This window comes from Bombyx mandarina, chromosome A1 (genome assembly GCF_030267445.1).
Source record: "Bombyx mandarina strain Sakado chromosome A1, ASM3026744v2".
In the NCBI taxonomy this organism is placed as follows: Eukaryota; Metazoa; Arthropoda; class Insecta; order Lepidoptera; family Bombycidae; genus Bombyx; species Bombyx mandarina.
In genome coordinates this window covers 16902358-16923593 of record NC_143234.1, presented here as the reverse complement: position 1 = coordinate 16923593, position 21236 = coordinate 16902358, and the positions used below count along the sequence as shown (strand labels likewise).

Here is a 21236-nt window from a genome sequence, read left to right as displayed (position 1 = left end):
AGTAATAATAATAATGTAAAGTGAAAAAAAAACTGAAATGATTGTTCATTTTTATTAAATATTTAATATATTCTTTCAGACCACAAACGTTCACTGTTAGACATAAGCCTCCCCATTTATGCTATTCATTTAATGTATTTCATGTACATAGGTATATGATTGTACACGTATAGTCGTATTAATTTTGCAAATTATCCTGTTACGTTCATTATAGTGACTTATAGTTGAAATATAAGCAACTATAAAATGAACAGAAATACATTAAAATTTGTAGTGCCCCTGTCATTTTTAATTTTGATCCTATGTGGTGTTTTAATATTAAACGTTGTTTTTACGAGGGAACTCGATCAAAATGAACACTTTGAAAACGTTCCCACGTCTAAAGTATTCGATGCGTATTTAAAGAAATTTAACAAGAGTTACACGGAAGCAGAATACAAAATACGATTGAAATATTTCAGGGTAAGTTTATTTTTTTTACTTTTTTCTATTGTTTCAGTACAAATACATTTTTTACATGATTCTATATTTTGTATTAAATAGATAAAATTAGTAGTGTATAATATAGTGAATTTCAAATATTACACTGTATGTGTGTAATGCAAATGGCGCCCCTAGCGGCAAACGTTCCAAGTTCATACAGATTTGAGTTAACTTTCACGCTACCGAGAATGTTAAAAAGCTCGCACTAAGCACAGCGAATACTGAGTCTCAATTATATTACAAACGCACAGTTGCATTCTTCGTATGACAGCGTTTTTTATTTTTTTTGTTTTGTTTTTCTGTGGTCTAGTTTACCGTTGGAATTACGTGAGTGGATCTTTTAATGTACTACTAGTACATAATTGTTAATTATTGAATAAAAATCCTACAACGAGCGACTCATCGCTAAGAGATAATTATAGGGGAGACATAGAGTCCCATGTTCTTACCGTTTGAATAACATATTTGATAAAAAAAAATGTACATAGCATTTTACATAAATACCAATACCTTTATACCAAAAAATGCTGTTTATATAATTTTTTCTACTTATTTACTTCTTTAGCGATTAGTAACGTATATATTTGATTTCGTCACATGTTGTGTTCTATATTATTTGTTGTTATGGTAATCTTGTGAGTCACGTTTAGTATTGTTTTGAACCAAGTTACGAACATGTTTTCCCGCTATTTTATTGCGTTGGCTAAAATAAAATTCGTATTATCGGCAGGCAGCTTTGGTGGACATCGCGAAAAAGAATCGAGAAACGGGAGCCGTTTATGGTCTATCTGTATTATCGGATCGATCTCAGGCGGAATTACGTCGACGGTTCATTACCCAATCTCGAATAGCGCCGCGCTTAAAAAACACGTATAGCAATTGCAGCGGTAAAATTTACCAGAATTTAGCTACTGACAATTTATTTTCGGAAGACCTACCGGACTATAAGGACTGGTGAGTATATACTTATCTGAAGCAGGCTCGTAGTTTTCGAAGTACATGCAGTGACTAGTGTTGAGTCCTGAAATCGCTCATCAATGACGGTAGCAATTTAAGAATTTTATAAAGAAAATTTATCTAATTGAACTATAACATACACTCTATTGTAAATAAGTATTCAATCAAATTTCAGAATTGAACTTGGTTTAAAGATACCATGTGTTAAAATCAATTGTTTTTGAATGCAAGAATAATTATTGAAATGCAAATTTCTTAAATGTTGATACCACTGGCGTTGGAAATAATATTGTCTATAATATGTTAACTGGCATATAATTGTATTTTTTCCACCTACACAATAAATAAATACGTCATTTCCTTAAGGCATTTAATGTGTTTTCAATTATTGTGTGTCAATTAGTTTATTACGAACAGTATGGTAAAGGGTTATTTTCTATTAAAAATGGAGCAAAGTTTCCACTATTGTTATTTTAAGCCATGATATCGTGTACTCCGAAAGGAATTGATTTTGTTGCACGGTCTTTTGGTTATCATATTCAGAGAGATAATTTAAAAAAAGGAATCAAGTTTTATTTGTCAAAACATGATTATTTAAGGCGAGAAGAGGGAATGATCGGACCTGTTTTGAATCAAGGAAATTGCAATGGCTGTTGGGCATACAGCATAGTTGAAACCATGGAGTCTATGGCTGTAAAACAGAAAATGAATTACACACGTCTTAGCATACAGGTTGGCTAATTTAAGCATTTTGTGCTGACAGGAAAACAGGTTGCCTTTATTTTAGTATAATTTCTTATTTCCTCAGTATGCTGACGAGTATAGGTACCGCGTCATGTTAAGTGGTTATAGTTGCTCATTAACGTCAGGTATGCAAGTCGTTGCGTACCGCCGAGTGCTCTCCGCAAACCTCATTTGAAGAAGTACATGTTAATTAACTTGAAAATATGTACCAAGTACCTACCGATGAAAATACATAAATTTATAACTTTGCTCTAATATCATGACAGAGATCAACAGGATAAGAATATATTAATTGTTAGTTCGGTTTTGGAACGAAGTTCCTTATAAGACGATGCGGAGGGGTACCCTAACCGGGAAAAACGTCCGTAACGTAAGATTTTTGTTTTTTGTTTTTAAATTACATATATTACTCAGGAAATAAGTCAGTTTTACTGATTCATAAATTTATAATACGTAGTTTACTGCTACAAGCGTACGTACACAAATTTTAAGAGGAACTGGTTTGAAGCAATCCGTATTCATTGAGTTTTCATTATTTTTGCGATTAAGTTCATCTAGTGGGCGGGTTCACAATACTTGGCATCGCGATATATGGAATACCGGTCTTTCAGTAAACCTTTTTTTTTCTTTTTCTGGGCCGGGGGTCCAACTTTCTTCGATGTCGCCGCCTAGGGGGCCTTGGTTATGTGGGACTGGACGGCCCGCAGGTGTTAGGAGAGGATCGCGGGCTTAAGGATGGAATTTTGGGAACTACCCATTAAGCGACTCCCCTGCACTCTCGCCTAAGCTTCCGATGTACCCCGAGGTCAGAACCCGGGCCGGGTAAGGGGTTTACTGCAGTCAAAACTGCAACCAGACGCGCGGTTCAACCAAGGACGCCCGTCAGACGGAGTCTTTGAGGGTCTTTCAGTATACCTGGCCCCAAACAAAATTTAGATTTTAAATAAATCTGATTTAAAAATGATATCTGTTTTAGGAATTACTAGACTGCGTTAGTGTCTGTGAGGGCTGTAATAAAGGCCACGTCGAGGAGGCTCTGAATGAAATGTGTATTAATGATACCGTGGTTACCACAGAAGATAACTATCCTCTTGGGATAAGTCGTGGAAATTGCAACTCCAGTACATTTAAGGGCAGAAAGATAAAGGAGTACTGGCATTACAGGTAAGGAGCTTAATGTACCAGCGTCTTGCCTATTCCTGTCGCGAAACAACAACAAATTTTAAGGACGGGCAATCGTTGTACTGTGTAGTACTTCGTAGAGTTTATGTTTCAAAGCGCATGGCGGCATTTACGGTGCTTAAGTCTACGGGGCTCCTGTTGACAGTTGACGTTATGTTGGACGTGAACTCTTCACTGGTCTAAGCAATAAAAAAACGTAAGCCCAAGTGGGTAAGGTTTCCATTAAATCGCAAAAAAATTGAAGGGAGTGGTCCGGAAGCTAAATTTTGTTTTTATTCTAAAATGCTTTACTGGTGGTAGGACCTCTTGTGAGTCCGCGCGGCTAGGTACCACCACCCTGCCTATTTCTGCCGTGAAGCAGTGATGCGTTTCGGTTTGAAGGGTGGGGCAGCCGTTGTAACTATACTAGGACCTTAGAACTGGTATCTCAGGGTGGCGCATTTACGTTGTAGATGTCTATGGGCTTCAGTAACCACTTAACACCAGGAGGGCTGTGAGCTCGTGCACCACAATTATCTGCCTGAAACGGATTGCAGGGTCAGCTGAATATGTCAATAAGATTGTTGTGGTTTTGAGTTCACGGATCCCGCGGGCGTAATGCCAAACTTGGGATGTAAAGACGGCTACCCGTCAAAACTAGAGTAAATTTTTAAATTGTATCAGCCAGAATAGTGAACTACGCTTTATAAAATTTGCGATTTCTAGTCAATTCTATTGTAATTCGTTGATGTCTTGCTAAACAGTTTTATGGATGAAAATATTTTACGTCGTGTGATAGCCCACCATGGACCCGTCATAGTCAAGGTGAACGCTCAGCCCTGGATAAATTATCTTGGAGGCATCATCCAGCGCGGTTGTATGTAAGTGTATCTAATAAATCTTAAGTTAAAAGCTGCTTTACAGTTGAAGCTCGCGTTACAGTGACAGTGTTAGTTCTTTGTGTGCGAAAAGAAACGCAATTTTCATTGTTTTATTTAGACATGACCGAATATTCGGCTACTATTCGGTATTCGGCCTATTCGGCCACTATGTTTGGTATTCGGTATTCGGCCGAATAATAGATACTATTCGCCCGAATACAGAATACCGAAAAATGACGTGATTTACTCGCAACTGAAATAGTCAAATGGCTGGACATAGCGTTGCCGAATATTCGGTATTCGGCCAAATCACTATTCGTGGCAACTCTAGTTTTTTAGGGAGGGTAGAAGTAAGGAGCATCATCACACGGAACGGAGCCAAATAAGGTGGCGCCATAGTAGCAAGAGGAAAGATTAAAAAAATCGCGCCATGTACTATCACACTTCACTGTAACCCAGCATACTTCACTCTGTTTAAAACTGCTAAATTCAAAGCATTTCCACTTCCTACACTGTTAATTCGCACGAAGGGCTCGACGAGCAAACGAACCCATAGACACAGCCCACGGAGTTTCTCGCCGGATCTCCTTAGTGGGCCGCGTTTCCAATCTGGTGGTAGATTCTGCGAAGCACTTCTCTTGCTAGGGTCAGTGTTAGCATCACTCCGGTTTGAGCCCTGTGAGCTCACCTACTAACCAAGGTTACGCTGAAATAGCCTCTCAAGGCTATCAGCTTAGGTAGGAAATAAAAGCGACATTTCGGTGAGTCTTCGAACTCACGAAGTCTTCGAATGAAATATGCTGTTTACAGATGGACACTTTTTCAACTTGTCTCCTGTACAAGATCCTGTGCGAAAAGAAACGCAAATATCAATTACACTTACATTCAATAATTGACTGAAATCTTACTATTTCCATAGATAACACATAATATTTAAGACTATTTCAAGGGATAGAAAGCTCGCCATAGAGCTAATATTCCACTATTTTATGGATTTTTGTCTCTTATTAAGGATTGCCGTGCAAGGTTCGTTATCTGATTCCCACAATACAGGTATATTAGTTTGGGGACAGATGTCCATGTGTGATTTGATTTGTTTTAGTATCCGTTATTCTGCCATTTTCAATTTTTATTCCATCTTATAAATTATGGCTTGATTAGTTTTAGTGTACTAAGTGCTAGTTTTTTAACTGCTCGTCCGCGTAAAAGTTAGCTCAAATTTGGATGGAGTTGAAGCAGCGCTCCTTTTTTTTTTATTGCTTAGATGGGACGAGCTCACAGCCCACCTGGTGTTAAGCGGTTACTGGAGCCCATAGACATCTACAACGTAAATACGCCACCCACCTTGAGATATAAGTTCTAAGGTCTCAGTATAGTTACAACGGCTGCCCCATCCTTCAAACCGAAACGCATTACTGCTTCACGACAGAAATAGGCGGGGTGGTGGTACCTACCCGTGCGTACTCACAAGAGGTACTAACGAGAACTTAAAAAACTCGCATTAAGCACAAAGATAGATTTCAGTATTGTGTTTTCTGTGTATAGGCGCAGTGAAGACGGAGCCACTTTGGATCACGCCGTTCAAATAGTCGGCTACAACGCGCGGGGCAGTGTGCCTTACTATATAGTGCGCAATTCTTACGGTGCCGACTTCGGTATCGGGGGCTACGTAAAACTCGCCATGTACCGCAACATTTGCGGTCTAGCTGATGATGTGGCATTTTTGACAGTTTATTAAAACGTGTCAAAGTAAAATTATTAGCTTCAGGAAATTAAGATAGCTAGTTTAATTTAGTTAGTATTATAATCTTGGAATTTTTTGATGGGAAATCTGCTAACTTCGGCTTCGTAAAGCGTATGGAGGGTAGAGGTAAGGAGAATCGTCTCATATGAGAGAAGCTTAAAAAAGTGTCCCACTTTCAGCACTAAATAACATTTCAAAAATCCTCCAGAATGGCGCTAGCATAGGCACAGGGCATGATATGAATTGAGCAATTGTTAACTGATTGAAGTATGCTGAGTTAGGAAATTTAATATATTTAATGACTAGAGCAGTTAGTGACAGTGTAATATACAAGACCTCACATGTTTACGTAGTCCAAATTAATTTCGTCAATATAACCTAAAATTATTGCTGTGGTAAAACGTGGAGACATCGATTGTATTTTCTTATCAGCGTTAAATAGAATACTTTTTGTGATTTTGTAGTTTGCTTACAGTTCTTTCGTCCTTTTTTATTTCACTATTTTATTCTAAAAACTTTCAGCGCCTTTTTTAATATTTACCCGGTTGCTACTGTAGCGCCACCCTTATTTAGCAGATTTTAACGGGCACTTTTTACACACAGAGACGGTTCTTCTTACCTCTACTCTCCGTAGTAAAGCATCTCTGTCGCAAACGTTACATTGTACGACAGAGATAGCGCTCTATGAAGCCGAAATTAGCCGATTGTTTCTTTCTAAAGGTCGATGAGCAATATTTATCGTCGGTCACTGTATATTCGAAGAGTAATTGAATGCATGCTTTGATTTCGTATTTCCCTTTTAATACTATTAAAATTTAAATGTAACAACTAACTTTTATAATACAGTATCGCCATAACAATAAACTATAGTAGGTATATTTTCGTCACTATAATTGAAATAATTTATTGGTAAATAAAGGCATACACTATAATTAGATAGGGTTGTTTTATTTCTGAACGACATAGTACAAAAGATAAAATGTGGTCAACTACAATCATTGTAAAACCATAAACATTTAACGTTTTTTTTGTTCTACATATTTACAGGAATTCTAGCTTTGTACGGACGAATTTTATTAAATAGATACAGAAACTTTAATATGGTATGTTTACTGAGATCCTCCATGTTTTCTCACTGTATGATACCATCTTTTTTGAGCGTAAGTAGGTTGCTCTTAGGTTTTGATAATCAACCAGTCTTGCAATAGAAGCAATCTGGCCAGCTTCCAGATTGAAGGGTGGATTAGTCATTATACATATGTATAAAGCTATTGACACTTCGTCCTTATCTTTCAAGATGGTATCACTTACTTTGGGACGTCCTTGGATTCAGTAACAACATAATCCTAGGCAGCGTAGAACTCTTCTAACCGTCTATAGTAATAAAAAAAAGTTAATATTTATATGCATTTCTATAATCAAATTTGTACTATGAATACAAACCTGCATAGGTGGAGTCACTTGCAAACTCGTTGACTACGTACTAACCAGGAAATAGGAAAGTCATAATTTCTAGAATGTTACAATTACATCCCTACTAAATACATAGAATTAAAATTTAAGATTTAATGAGCAGAACTCGTGGAAACAAAATAAAGTTCAATTTGTATCAATACGATATAAATTATAATACACTAGCGACCCGCCCTCGCTTCGCTTCGGAAACATTACAACACACATGAATCAAAAAAAAAAAAAAAAATTAAAAAAAGTAGCCTATGTTCATCAGGGACAATGTCGGCTTCTAATGGAAAAAGAATTTTTCAAATCGGTCCAGTAGTTTCGGAGCCTATTCGAAACAAACAAATCTTTCCTCTTTATAATATTAGTATAGATATAGATTCAGAAGTCTTTGGGTATCAAAGTGAACAATAAATGCTGTTTGATAATCAACTTCCATGTTGTTGTACCGAAAAAATATAGAACGCAAAATTTTTCTTCTCCTTAAATGTATTATTTCCATTTTAGTAATTTCTTCGGTTTTTTAGAATATACTACTTTTCTGTTATTGTGGTCTCGGACGACTAAGATGTTAGTAATTTTTTTATATAGCTTTGGTGGGTGAACGAGCTCACGGCCCACCTGGTGTTAAGTGGTCACAGGAGTTATTCGTCGACATTTCAATATTGTACCAATGTATTTTTTTTTTCAAAGTATTAAGTTTTTGAAACGCCGCAAATTATAAAAGGGGCCATCCATAAAGTACGTCACACGAATTTTAGGACTTTTGAACCCCTCCCCCCCTCCTTGTCACAGGTTGTCACATTTTTATAACCCCCCCCCTCCTGATGTGACGTCACACATTTTTTAAATTTATGTATGTATTTAAAAATAATCGAGAGAAAACAGCTATTTTCATTTTTTACTTATTTTTGTTAAATAATAATCGCATAGCGAGAATGCTAAATTATTAATAAATATAGATCAAGTTTGTAAATATTTAAATTTTTAATTCACATACAACCTTTGCGTTTTAGTATTTTAAATTTTAACATGTGACGTCACAAAAGTATTGACCCCCCCATGCCCCTTGTCACACGATGTCACACTTCGGTGATACCCTCCCTCCCCATTAACGTGTGACGTACTTTATGGATGGCCCCAAATGACAATAAAAAAATCAAGATTAAATCGTAAAAGTATATTTTTTATTATAAATTTTATTTCCATTTTGTGTTTTTTTTTTATGTTTTAGTTTCAGAGCAGCACTTCAGGCATATTACTCAGTGTTTCAAACATTAAGCAATGTTGTCATTTACACTCGAACATTCGATGTGACCTTGAGATTGTTAGCAGGAGCTGGCCATTCAACTCTGAGTGCTATCAAATTGCGGTCAACTTCATTTCAACACATTTTTTTTATATTTACACTAGTTTTATCAGTTTATGGCTCTTTTGGTATTTTTCTTAGCATTTTTTTTGGTTTTTCAAAACAATGGAACAATATGGAGCGTACACTTCTTTCCCACACGGTGCAATCGATTGTGACCGTCTGATTGTATCGTATATTGATATATATGTGCCGGCATTATCATGATAATTGTAGTTCGCATTCACCAGTCGCGTGATGAACGCGTACATCACACAGGATTGTTTTCTTAATTGTTTTATGGCCGCTTGAATCATTGGGTGAGTCGGTAATAAGTACTTTTCAATGATAAAATGATTACTATACTCAGTCACATGTAATTTTTAGTCTTTATGCTGTAATTTAGCTTGTTCGTTGATATTGAATAGTGTTGTACGGTCGAACATAATTGAGTAATGGTATTTTAAATGCTCTTCATAATTTATGATGATGATGATTTATCTTCATGATTTATGTGTGTATGTATATATGTAGTCTGATATATTATTTTTATTTTTATTATTGTTATTGTTTAGATTGTAAATTGATTAGATTGTATTCTTCTACCCACTCATTTAAAGCTTTCCTTCGTTAAGAACGGTTAGCTGGTAGAAAACTCAATTGTTGAGTTAAGCACGCCATTTTTATATCTTATCGCAATTACTGTAATATTAACTGTGTGTACAATAAAGAATAAAGAATATTTCGTTACGCTTGTTATCGTGTTCTAAGTTTTTATTATAGCAAACATTTAAGATAATATAAACTTTGCGATTGTATAATTACATTGACGAAGATTGTATTTTGAACTGTGTGCTTAGTGTGAGTTTTTTGACGTTCTCGATAGCGTAAAAGTAACTCAAAGTATGCAGTTGGAACAGCGCCCCTAGCGGCAAACGTAGGAAAACGTTTCAAATCCATACAAATTTGATTTAACTTTTACGCTATCGAGAACGTTAAAAAACTCGCACTAAGCACACTGTACATACGAAATTAATTTAGTAGAAAGCAGCAGGATACACTACTTGGTAGAGCACGAGAATCGCTCGTAAAATACTTTTGTACGCATTACATTGCTCGTAACAAAAAACTTGTTCCTTTCTATCCCATGAGTTTATTTATTTCATTAATTCTTATTCTGTATCCGCAATATTGTGTCGTCATAAGTTTTTATTCGATATGTATGTAGAACGTATCTTTGTGTTTATAATTTTAAAGGCAGATAACACAAGCTCTGTGTAGTCTGTTTTTTATTTATTATATTATACATATAATTATATGTTTATGGGTAAATGCGCTATTAGCAGCGTGACCGGTTACTTTTAATGCTATAGTTTTATTTGTAATTTAGTTTTATGGTATTAAAACAAAATTATAAACTTATTTGTTCTTATAAACTTACTGAAACAAAATTTATTTATAATTTAAGGTTACTAATCAGATTAATGCTAATAACATTATGATAGTTTCCACTGTTTACTCTTTAGCATCCGCAATTACTACTACACAAGGGTCTCTAGCTCTCGTCATGTTCGAAGCGAAAGAAAAATCTGAACTCCTCAAACACAACATTTTATTTAGTTCAGTCTAAGATGGTGCTAAAATGTTATTTAATTCAGTCTAATCATTTTAGAATTATGCTCGAAGGAACATATTTTATCATCATCGAAGGCTGACGAGCTTATTTGTGGTGTACAGCCGATGGTAAGGGGTTATTGCCGCTCATTGACTTCGAAAATACCAGAATAACAGTCAAGCTGCTGTCTACTGTTCATCAACATACAAGGAAAACAGACATTTTGGCAAGAATACTTGTTTTTCAATTTTTCATGTGGCTGTTTTACTTACTCGGTTTTCAGTTTTGAATAATCATGGTGACTTTGAATGTTGAGGATTTTGGACAGCATCATGGAGAGACGGTTTCAAAATTCACATGGAGGGCATCTGATGGCTTCTCAGTGTCCGTCATTTCATATGGGGCTACCATACAGTCAATTCAGGTAATTGACATAATACTCTTTTACATCATCGCTAACCTCATTACGTAGCGGGTGTTTTTTATTGCCTTTTTGGACAGACGAAATTTGACTTGAGAGACTTTGTAGAAATGCCATGGGCACTGCTAAACTGCCGCTAATTAATTCAATCATCTAATGCGATGAAATAAAATTAATTCCATTGCTTAGCAAAACGAACTCTCAGAGTTAAGTTCACGTTTTGCACATTTTTGAATGGTTCCTTTTCTGATACGTTTTATTTTTTACAATAAAAATAAATTGATTCGGTGTCAGTCTTGATTCCTCGGAAATTATCGAGTTTGGATGATTACTTTTTTAAGCCCGTTAAAGGTTCTGCTACCGAAATTGGTAGCACCGAAAAGGGTAGCTACAAAGAAAGTATACTTTAGGTGGCTTTTAGAAACTCGAGCGATTTCAAGACTTATCTATTTTTTCTTAATTTGAAGTTCATAATAGATTAATAACTATGAATCTCTATCTGTCAGGATCAGAACTGATTGACCTGGTCCTCTTAGTTTTTGTTTAAGCAGATAAGTATTTCAGATGTACCTACTAAGGTAAAAGTAAAGGCATTTTTTCCTTATTCCGGTTTTTGTTTAACGACTTATAAAGACTATTGTGCTTATTAAGGTTACCAAAAAAAAAAAACGAATTCTAATATCAAACATGATTCACCAAGGTACCGGACAAATACGGAATCACCAGTGACGTTGTTCTGGGCTTTGACGAACTCGACGGGTACGTGAACAGAAACACACCGTACTTAGGGACCACGGTCGGTCGCTGTGCCAACAGGATCGGCGGAGCAAAATTCAGCATCGACGGCACGACTTATCAACTCGCTAACAACATTGGGAAAGATCATTTACATGGCGGGATTAACGGATTTAATAAGGTGATTTGGAACTGTTATTCCCTCTAATATCATAAAGGTAATTTTAGAGTTTCTCGCCGGATCTTCTCGCGGGTGGGTCGTGGGTCGCGATTCCGATCTGGTGGTAGATTTTTATTTTTATTTTTTATTGCTTAAATGGGTGGCCGAGCTCACGGCCCAACGTTACAACGTAAATTCCGCCACCCACCTTGAGATAAGAGTTCTAAAAACTCAGTATGGTTACAACGGCTGCCCCACTCTTAAAACCGCATTACTGCTTTTTAGCAGAAATAGGCAGGGTGGTGGTGCCTGCGGATTCACAAGACGTCCTACTACCAGCAATTCTGCGAAGTGCTGCTCTTGCTAGGGCTAGTGTTAGCAAATTCGCCGGACTGAGCCTCTTGAGCTTGTCTCTATGTTAGGTGAAGCTGGCATAACCCCTGGAGCTTACCAGCATAGGTAGGCAAGTAAATAGTGAGTAAATAGTATGCACAAAAATATGCTGATAGGTTCTAGTTACAATAATAATAGGAAACGAGTTCTTTGTCTCTTCTTGTGCTTCGCAGCATCAGTTAGTACGCCTTTGCGACGCTCCCGTTTTTTACAGTTGACACGTGAAATACCGACTGTAAGTGCGATTTTTCTGATAACGCAAAAAGCCGCAGTGCATTTGCGTATAGATATTTTTATAACAATACGGGCCAAGTGTGGTTTGCGCTATTTTACTAAAAATAATTTATAAAATAGAAACGCTTTATTTTTATTAATTCCAGGCGAATTGGAATTCCACCGTTGATGGTACGAAAGTGATATTTAGTTATCTATCAAAGGACGGCGAAGAAGGATACCCGGGTGATCTTATTACTAACATTACTTATGAAGTTACCGAGGACAATGCCTTGCATGTCGACTTTATGTCGACGACAACTAAAAAGACCGTTGTAAATCTGACGAACCATTCGTATTTTAATTTGGCTGGCCACGATACTGGTGTCCAAGAGATCTACAACCATATCTTTGTTATAAACGCTGACAAGTAAGTTGAAACATTTCGTATTTAATGCTAAATTAAGACTACTTTAATGTTTAAATTTCGCGTTTATTATGTTTTTATTTTATTCCGAATATGTTAGAGGAAGTCTGATAGTGGCACCTGTGACAGAGAATCTGAGAAGTGCGCTTTTGGGATGTTATGGACATGTGATGAGATAAAATCAAAATGAGGTTGGTAAGAAAATGTTAACTATGAATGTGGAAGGATATAAAGGAAGAGGTAGACCTAAGAAGAAATGGATGGATTGCGTGAAAGACGATACGGGAGTGAGCGAAGAAATGGTATATGATAGTAGAGTATGGAAGGAGAAAACATGTTGCGCCGACCCCAGGTAACTGGGAGAAGGGCAGGATAATGACGATGATGGTGATGATATGTTCTTATTTTATTCCAATTCGAACTTTAATATTTTTCATCGATATAAACTATCTTCTGTTATCACTAAAATGTACTAAAAGAAAGTTCAGAGTAAATTCCATGGACATCGCATTCCTCTTCCAAATTTTTCAGTTACTAACATAATCGTATAAAAATATTATGCCAATTCCATGGAATATTGTCTCATGCTTCAAGATGGTCCGTATAGCCAGTTTTTAATATTCGGTATTACATTCAGGGTAGGTATTGATAGTGCGAAAGCAATCACTGGTATCTGTAATCTTAAATTGCATATGTACCTTTGCTTTTTTCTTAATGCGTATATTTGATAAAGCTTTAAGTGTTACGAACAGCAAAAGTGAGATTTCACACATTTCAAAGCTGTATATATGTATGTATCTCTCTCTATGAAAGCTGTCCTCGAGCTCATTTTTTACAATGTCAAATTGTCGAACAATGTCAAATTAACGAGATATTTGTGGCAGCCCTATGTCAATCATCTAACTTACTTTTTTCCTACCTGTGCCGATAGCCTTGAGAGGCTATTTGAGCTTCTCCTTGACGTGTAAGTGAGCTCACGGGGCGCAAACCGGGAATGTTGCTAACACTGGCCCTAGCAAGAGCAGTGCTTCGCAGAATCTACCACTGGATCGGAAACGCGACCCACTGAGAAGATCCGGCGAGAAACTCAGCGAGCTGTGTCTATGGGTAATTTACTCGTCGAGCCCTTCGTCGCTAGCGACAGGTTCGGCGAGGACGGTGACCGGTGCTTGAGGTACCTAAAAGCACCGTTAATGGATCGGGAAGATCCGTAATGACGTGTTTAGGGCCTAACATACTACGGAGGCAACATAAACATAATATAGGATCAAAATTTCTGTGAATGAAAACGGTGGCAGTTGAAAAGAGTTTTGAGTTGTGATTTACTGATTGATATTCTTATAAGACAGTTCGCCTTATCTCTACCCTACCTTTATAGGCACGACACCGAATTCTTTTGCTGTGAACTAACACCTATTATTACCCATCAGAAATGGATCGGATCTCCAAATCCACATTATGAACAGGGTTAACTTCACAGATGTGATAAAATAGACAAAACTTTTCAGGATCACGGAGACGGATTCTGGATCGATTCCGACGGGTGGTTTTATAAGCGTAGGAGGAACACCCTACGATCTTCGCGTCCCAACTAAACTCGGTGACGTCATAAGTAAAACTGGGAACGGTTTCGATGACAACTTCTGCATCTCAACGTACACAAATAAAGTGAGCATGATCAATTGTTACACTTAACAGTAATGGCCCGTTAAAGCATTGAAATTAAGAGGCCATAGCTCCGTGATGATATTTTTTCATATAATCAGATGTCAGCTAATTTTAATGAATTAATTAAGATTTGATTTTATTGTTATGTAAATAATAATATTTATAAATTTTTTATGCAAATCGCGCGATGTTCTCTGAGAGTTCACTTCGTTAACTGGTTGCTACAAGACGAATAGAACTCGAATACTTATTACTATCTGCGTGCTTAGTGCGCGTTTTTTACCGTTCTCGATACCGTAAAAGTTCATTCTGATAGAGGCACCCGTCACGTGCGGACGTGCTCATCGTCCACTCGATCGCCCGGTCTTTGTTCGCCCGGCTTTTGTTAGCCCGGCCATTGTTCGCGCGGCCTGTGTTCGTGATACATCTGCCGACCAAGTGTGTTTCCTGGAAGCTTTTATTTGTTTTGTTTTAGTTATTTTTGTGTTCGTGGAACATTTGCCGACAAAGTGTTTTCCTGCAAGTATTTATTTGTTTTGCTTCTTTTTGTAATTTCTGTTTTGTTGTGCTTTTTCTTTGTCCTGTAGTAATCGCGCCGCATTGCCACCTGTGTTCAATAGAACCGCTCAGGTCCGAGAAGTTGGGGCCTCGCCGCAAGGCGAGTGTTTTCAAGACCCGGGGCCGCCCCACCTGGGTACTCAGCGATCATGGACGCTGTATTCGTGGAATTCCTCCGACTTCGTCACCCACAGCTCGCCTCAGAGTTTCTGGCTTTCAAGGCCAATCACACTGCGAGCTCTCTCGAAGACTCCGCCGTGCTCGCTGCTCCTGCGTCGCCTGTACCTGCGTGCAAAGCGTCTACATCGAGCACCGCAGCCTCCGTCGTGCCTGCCGTTCCCGCGTCGCCTATACTGGCGAGTAAAACTACTGCGTCGTCCGCCGTGGCCACCGTTCCAGCAGCGCGATCATCCGCGGCCTCCGTCGCGCCCTCCAAAACTCCTGCTTGTAGGTCACCTGCGCCCGCCTCCTCGTCCTCCGACTCTGACTCGGAGATGGAGGTCGACCTCGCCCCCGCCTCATCGACGGATGGATTCACCCTGGTACAAAAGGGTAAGAAGCGTGCCGCGGAGTCTCGAGCTCTCGCGGCCGCTAAAATTAGCAAAGCCGCGAACGCGTCGCGCCCCCGCCCTCAGACTCCCGTTGCGCCTCCAGCCCGTGCCACTCCGTCGCCGCGACCGGTGGCGCAATCTAAAACTCAGACCCCTCCCCCGGTAATCCTTCAAGAGAAGGCAGCTTGGGACCGAGTTTCCCTGGCCCTTAAGGCCAAAAATATTAATTTTGCCAGCGCCCGTAATCTCGCCAACGGGATTCAAATAAAAGTAACGACACCCGACGACCATAGGGCCCTCTCAAGTTACCTCCGAAAGGAGCGTATAAGTTTCCACACTTATACGCTCCAGGAGGAGCGCGAACTCCGCGTTGTCATACGTGGAATCCCGAAGGAGCTAGATGCCGATCTCGTCAAGGCAGATCTGATAGAACAAGGCCTACCAGTAAATTCCGTGCACCGCATGCACACCGGCCGCGGTAGGGAGCCATACAATATGATTTTAGTCGCCCTCCAGCCTACCCCCGAGGGTAAGCAAATTTTTAACATTCGGACTGTCTGTAGGCTCTCCGGTATTGCCGTCGAAGTCCCCCATAAAAAAGGCACTCCTAGTCAGTGCCATAACTGCCAACTGTACGGGCACTCTTCCCGTAACTGTCACGCGCGCCCCCGATGTGTTAAGTGTTTGGGCGATCACGCCACGGCCCTCTGCGCTCGCGACCAAAAAACCGCGACGGAACCGCCTAGCTGTGTCCTGTGCCGAACACAAGGTCACCCCGCGAACTACCGTGGATGCCCCCGAGCTCCAAAAATAAATCGCCGCGTCGCCCGTCAAAACCGCTTCCGAGCTTCCGGCCCAGACATCAAAGCCACGGTACCCTCTGTGCCGAAGGCTAAGCCTGCTTTCGTGCCGGCGTCGGTGCCCAGCGTCTCGGCTTGGGCTAAACCGTTGCCGTACACGAACACGGCTACAACTCTCTCCCCCGCGACTCGTCCCACCCCCGCGATACGTCCCTCCCCCGCGACCTGCCCTCCGACCGCGTCCGAAAATCTCGCTCTAGCGATCGACTTTTTCCAGTCGATCAACTTTGAGCGTGATAACGCTTTGGGTGACGCCATTCGCGCCGCCTCCACTGCACAACATTTCATCGCCGTTGTGCAAGAATACGCTGACGTATACGCGTCGTTAAATACGTACGTCCTCCCCTCACTCCGCCGGTAATCAATGGCGTACATTAGTAGAATAAAACCCTTATCCGTAACAATAGGATTTTTTAACGCTTACGGTCTCGCAAATCAACGTGATCAGGTTTGTGATTTTTTGCGTGACCATCAAATTGACATTTTCTTAGTGCAGGAGACCCTACTTAAGCCCGCGCGCCGTGACCCTAAAATCGCGAACTATAACATGGTCAGGAACGACAGGCTCTCTGCCCGTGGTGGTGGTACCGTTATTTACTATAGAAGAGCCCTGCATTGCGTCCCGCTCGATCCTCCCGCGCTCGCTAATATCGAAGCATCAGTGTGCCGAATCTCACTGACGGGACACGCGCCGATCGTTATCGCGTCCGTTTATCTTCCACCGGATAAGATCGTTCTAAGCAGTGATATTGAGGCGCTGCTCGGTATGGGGAGCTCTGTCATTCTGGCGGGCGACCTAAATTGTAAACACATCAGGTGGAACTCACACACCACAACCCCGAATGGCAGGCGGCTTGACGCGTTAGTCGATGATCTCGCTTTCGATATCGTCGCTCCGTTAACCCCGACTCACTACCCGCTAAATATCGCGCATCGCCCGGATATACTCGACATAGCGTTATTAAAAAACGTAACTCTGCGCTTACACTCGATCGAAGTAGTTTCAGAGTTAGATTCAGACCACCGTCCCGTCGTCATGAAGCTCGGTCGCGCTCCCGATTCCGTTCCCGTCACGAGGACTGTGGTGGATTGGCACACGCTGGGCATCAGCCTGGCTGAATCTGATCCACCATCGCTCCCGTTTAACCCGGACTCTACCCCGTCTCCTCAGAATACCGCTGAAGCCATAGACATCTTAACATCACACATCACCTCGACATTAGATAGGTCATCGAAACAAGTTGTAGCGGAGGACTTCCTTCACCGCTTCAAATTGTCCGACGATATTAGGGAACTCCTTAGAGCTAAGAACGCCTCGATACGCGCCTACGACAGGTATCCTACCGCGGAAAATCGTATTCGAATGCGTGCCCTACAACGCGACGTAAAGTCTCGCATCGCCGAAGTCCGAGATGCCAGATGGTCTGATTTCTTAGAAGGACTCGCGCCCTCCCAAAGGTCTTACTACCGCTTAGCTCGTACTCTCAAATCGGATACGGTAGTAACTATGCCCCCCTTGTAGGCCCCTCAGGCCGACTCGCGGCCTTTGATGATGACGAAAAAGCAGAGCTGCTGGCCGATACATTGCAAACCCAGTGCACGCCCAGCACTCAATCCGTGGACCCTGTTCATGTAGAATTTGTAGACAGTGAGGTAGAACGCAGAGCCTCCTTGCCACCCTCGGATGCGTTACCACCCGTCACCCCGATGGAAGTTAAAGACTTGATCAAAGACCTACGTCCTCGCAAGGCTCCCGGTTCCGACGGTATATCTAACCGCATTATTAAACTTCTACCCGTCCAACTCATCGTGATGTTGGCATCTATTTTCAATGCCGCTATGGCGAACTGTATCTTTCCCGCGGTGTGGAAAGAAGCGGACGTTATCGGCATACATAAACCCGGTAAACCAAAAAATCATCCGACGAGCTACCGCCCGATTAGCCTCCTCATGTCTCTAGGCAAACTGTATGAGCGTCTGCTCTACAAGCGCCTCAGAGATTTCGTCTCATCCAAGGGCATTCTCATCGATGAACAATTCGGATTCCGTACAAATCACTCATGCGTTCAACAGGTGCACCGCCTCACGGAGCACATTCTTGTGGGGCTTAATCGACCAAAACCGTTATACACGGAAGCTCTCTTCTTCGACGTCGCAAAAGCGTTCGACAAAGTCTGGCACAATGGTTTGATTTTCAAACTATTCAACATGGGCGTGCCGGATAGTCTCGTGCTCATCATACGGGACTTCTTATCGAACCGCTCTTTTCGATATCGAGTCGAGGGAACCCGCTCCTCCCCACGACCTCTCACAGCTGGAGTCCCGCAAGGCTCTGTCCTCTCACCCCTCCTATTTAGCTTATTCGTCAACGATATTCCCTGGTCGCCGCCGACCCATTTAGCTTTATTCGCCGACGACACGACTGTTTACTATTCTAGTAGAAATAAGTCCCTAATCGCGAAGAAGCTTCAGAGCGCAGCCCTAGCCCTAGGACAGTGGTTCCGAAAATGGCGCATAGACATCAACCCAGCGAAAAGTACTGCGGTGCTATTTCAGAGGGGAAGCTCCACACGGATTTCCTCCCGGATTAGGAGGAGGAATCTCACACCCCCGATTACTCTCTTTAGACAACCCATACCCTGGGCCAGGAAGGTCAAGTACCTGGGCGTTACCCTGGATGCATCGATGACATTCCGCCCGCATATAAAATCAGTTCGTGACCGTGCCGCGTTTATTCTCGGTAGACTCTACCCCATGATCTGTAAGCGGAGTAAAATGTCCCTTCGGAACAAGGTGACACTTTACAAAACTTGCATAAGGCCCGTCATGACTTACGCGAGTGTGGTGTTCGCTCACGCGGCCCGCACACACATAGACACCCTCCAATCCCTACAATCCCGCTTTTGCAGGTTAGCTGTCGGCGCTCCGTGGTTCGTGAGGAACGTTGACCTACACGACGACCTGGGCCTCGAATCAATTCGGAAATACATGAAGTCAGCGTCGGAACGATACTTCGATAAGGCTATGCGTCATGATAATCGCCTTATCGTTGCCGCCGCTGACTACTCTCCGAATCCTGATCATGCAGGAGCCAGTCACCGTCGACGCCCTAGACACGTCCTTACGGATCCATCAGATCGAATAACCTTTGCATTAGATGCCTTCAGCTCTAATACTAGGGGCAGGCTTAGGGACCCCGGTAACCGTACTCGTCGAACTCGACAAAGAGGTCGACGTGCAACCTAACCCATGCATCAGCCCGCTGAGTTTCTCGCCGGATCTTCTCAGCGGGTCGCGATTCCGATCCGGTAGTAGATTCATTCGCGAAACAATTGCTCTTGAGTTGTTAGGTCTCCTTCGGAGGCGCTCGGGCAGTTGTTAGCAAATCCCACCCCTCTTGGCTGAGCCTTTGCTCGCCCACCTGTCCTGGTGAAACTGGAAAGGCCTTCGGGCCACCAGTAAACTTTCAATCATAAAAAAAAAAAAAAAAAAGAACCGTAAAAGTTAGCTCATATTTGTATGGAATGGGATCGTCTGCCCACGTTTGCATACACGGCGCGCACTGTGCGGTACCGTGGGTTTCGTGGAGTCGGAGTGGTGGGGCTCGATGGGGTTTAGTCTACCCCCCTCGACCGGGTATCCGTAAATGGATTCCCCAGCGTTAAAAAAAAAAAAAAAAAGGGGCGCTGTTTCAACTGCACACATAATTGGGTTAACTTTTACGCTGTCGAGAACGTTAAAAAACTCGCACTAAGCACACTGAGTACAATCGGTTCGAGTATGCTCTAATACAGGGGTGGCCAACTTGATTAGAACCAAAATCTACTGTCTTCTGACGAAACGCTCTGCGATCTACCAATGGCCTTTCTTGAAATTTAATGAAATAATGTAGTTCAGTATACAAATAAGTAGCTTATTTTCTTTTATTAAACAGATTAAAATAAACCTGAAATTATATAATAAAAGATAATTATTGTGTAGAAGAGAGGATGAATACTGTGACGTAATGGTCATTAACAAATGATACCAGATGAAGACGATGCGCGCAGTAGTAGTATATTTTTTGTCTTGCCACGTTCGAACTAATAACCACGATCGACCGATTGGCCAACCCTGCTCTAATGGAACATATCATACACACGAATGATCATTATGAATGCGGCTTTAATTTTAATTAATTTATTGCAGTCATTAAATTTCGTATCTCGGATCCTTCATCCATCATCGGGACGCACTCTCGAAGTCTACAGCGATCAGCCCGGAGTCCAGTTTTACACCTCTAACTCCCTCCCTGCTCCTCAAGAGTCTGCTCTGATTGGTAAACAGGGAGTTGGCTACAGACGTCACGGCGCGTTCTGCCTCGAGACCCAAAATTACCCGGACGCTGTCCATCACACGAATTTCCCGAGAGCAGTTCTGTATCCTGGCGAAGTGTATAAACATAAAGTGGTGTACAGATTTGCCGCTCAAAAGCTGCAGTATCCTATTGTTTTGCCTGCGTGAACTTTGCTATGAGCACGATTTCGATGACCTAATAAACAAACTGCATTCTTGAAACTTTTTTATTTTAATCTCGTCATTAATAACATGCAATGTTATGAACGAAAGCAGTCAAGTTTTGATGATTTAGCATTAAAAAGTTAAAAAAAAAATTAAGGTACTAAGAGGTCTTATTAGGTTTTAATTTAGTATCGACTAGCTGACCCGGCAGACTTCGTAGTGTCTCAATCGATGAATAAAATACCTAAGCTTTTGTATAAAATAAACTTAAAACAAACAAAAGGAATCCGTCCGACGGGGGGATACATCAAAGGAAAAACAAAATTGTTATTTTTATTTATATTCCGAGCATTTTC

At 41.0% G+C, this 21236-nt stretch overlaps 2 protein-coding genes across 2 annotated transcripts; both read left to right on the top strand.

Moving 5' to 3' along the window:
- Positions 1-140: 140 nt before the first annotated feature.
- LOC114239359 (uncharacterized) lies at positions 141-6908 on the top strand. Its single transcript, XM_028169522.2, has 6 exons — positions 141-462; positions 1214-1437; positions 2040-2172; positions 3161-3348; positions 4110-4226; positions 5772-6908. Exons 1-6 carry the CDS (start codon positions 247-249, stop codon positions 5962-5964), a joined length of 1071 nt encoding a protein of 356 aa, XP_028025323.2. The 5' UTR covers positions 141-246; the 3' UTR covers positions 5965-6908.
- Positions 6909-8960: 2052 nt separating this feature from the next.
- LOC114248882 (galactose mutarotase) lies at positions 8961-20937 on the top strand. Its single transcript, XM_028182346.2, has 6 exons — positions 8961-9099; positions 10678-10818; positions 11516-11731; positions 12484-12746; positions 14252-14411; positions 20569-20937. The coding sequence occupies exons 2-6, from the start codon at positions 10690-10692 to the stop codon at positions 20881-20883; spliced, it is 1083 nt and encodes a 360-aa protein (XP_028038147.2). The 5' UTR covers positions 8961-9099; positions 10678-10689; the 3' UTR covers positions 20884-20937.
- Positions 20938-21236: the final 299 nt, after the last annotated feature.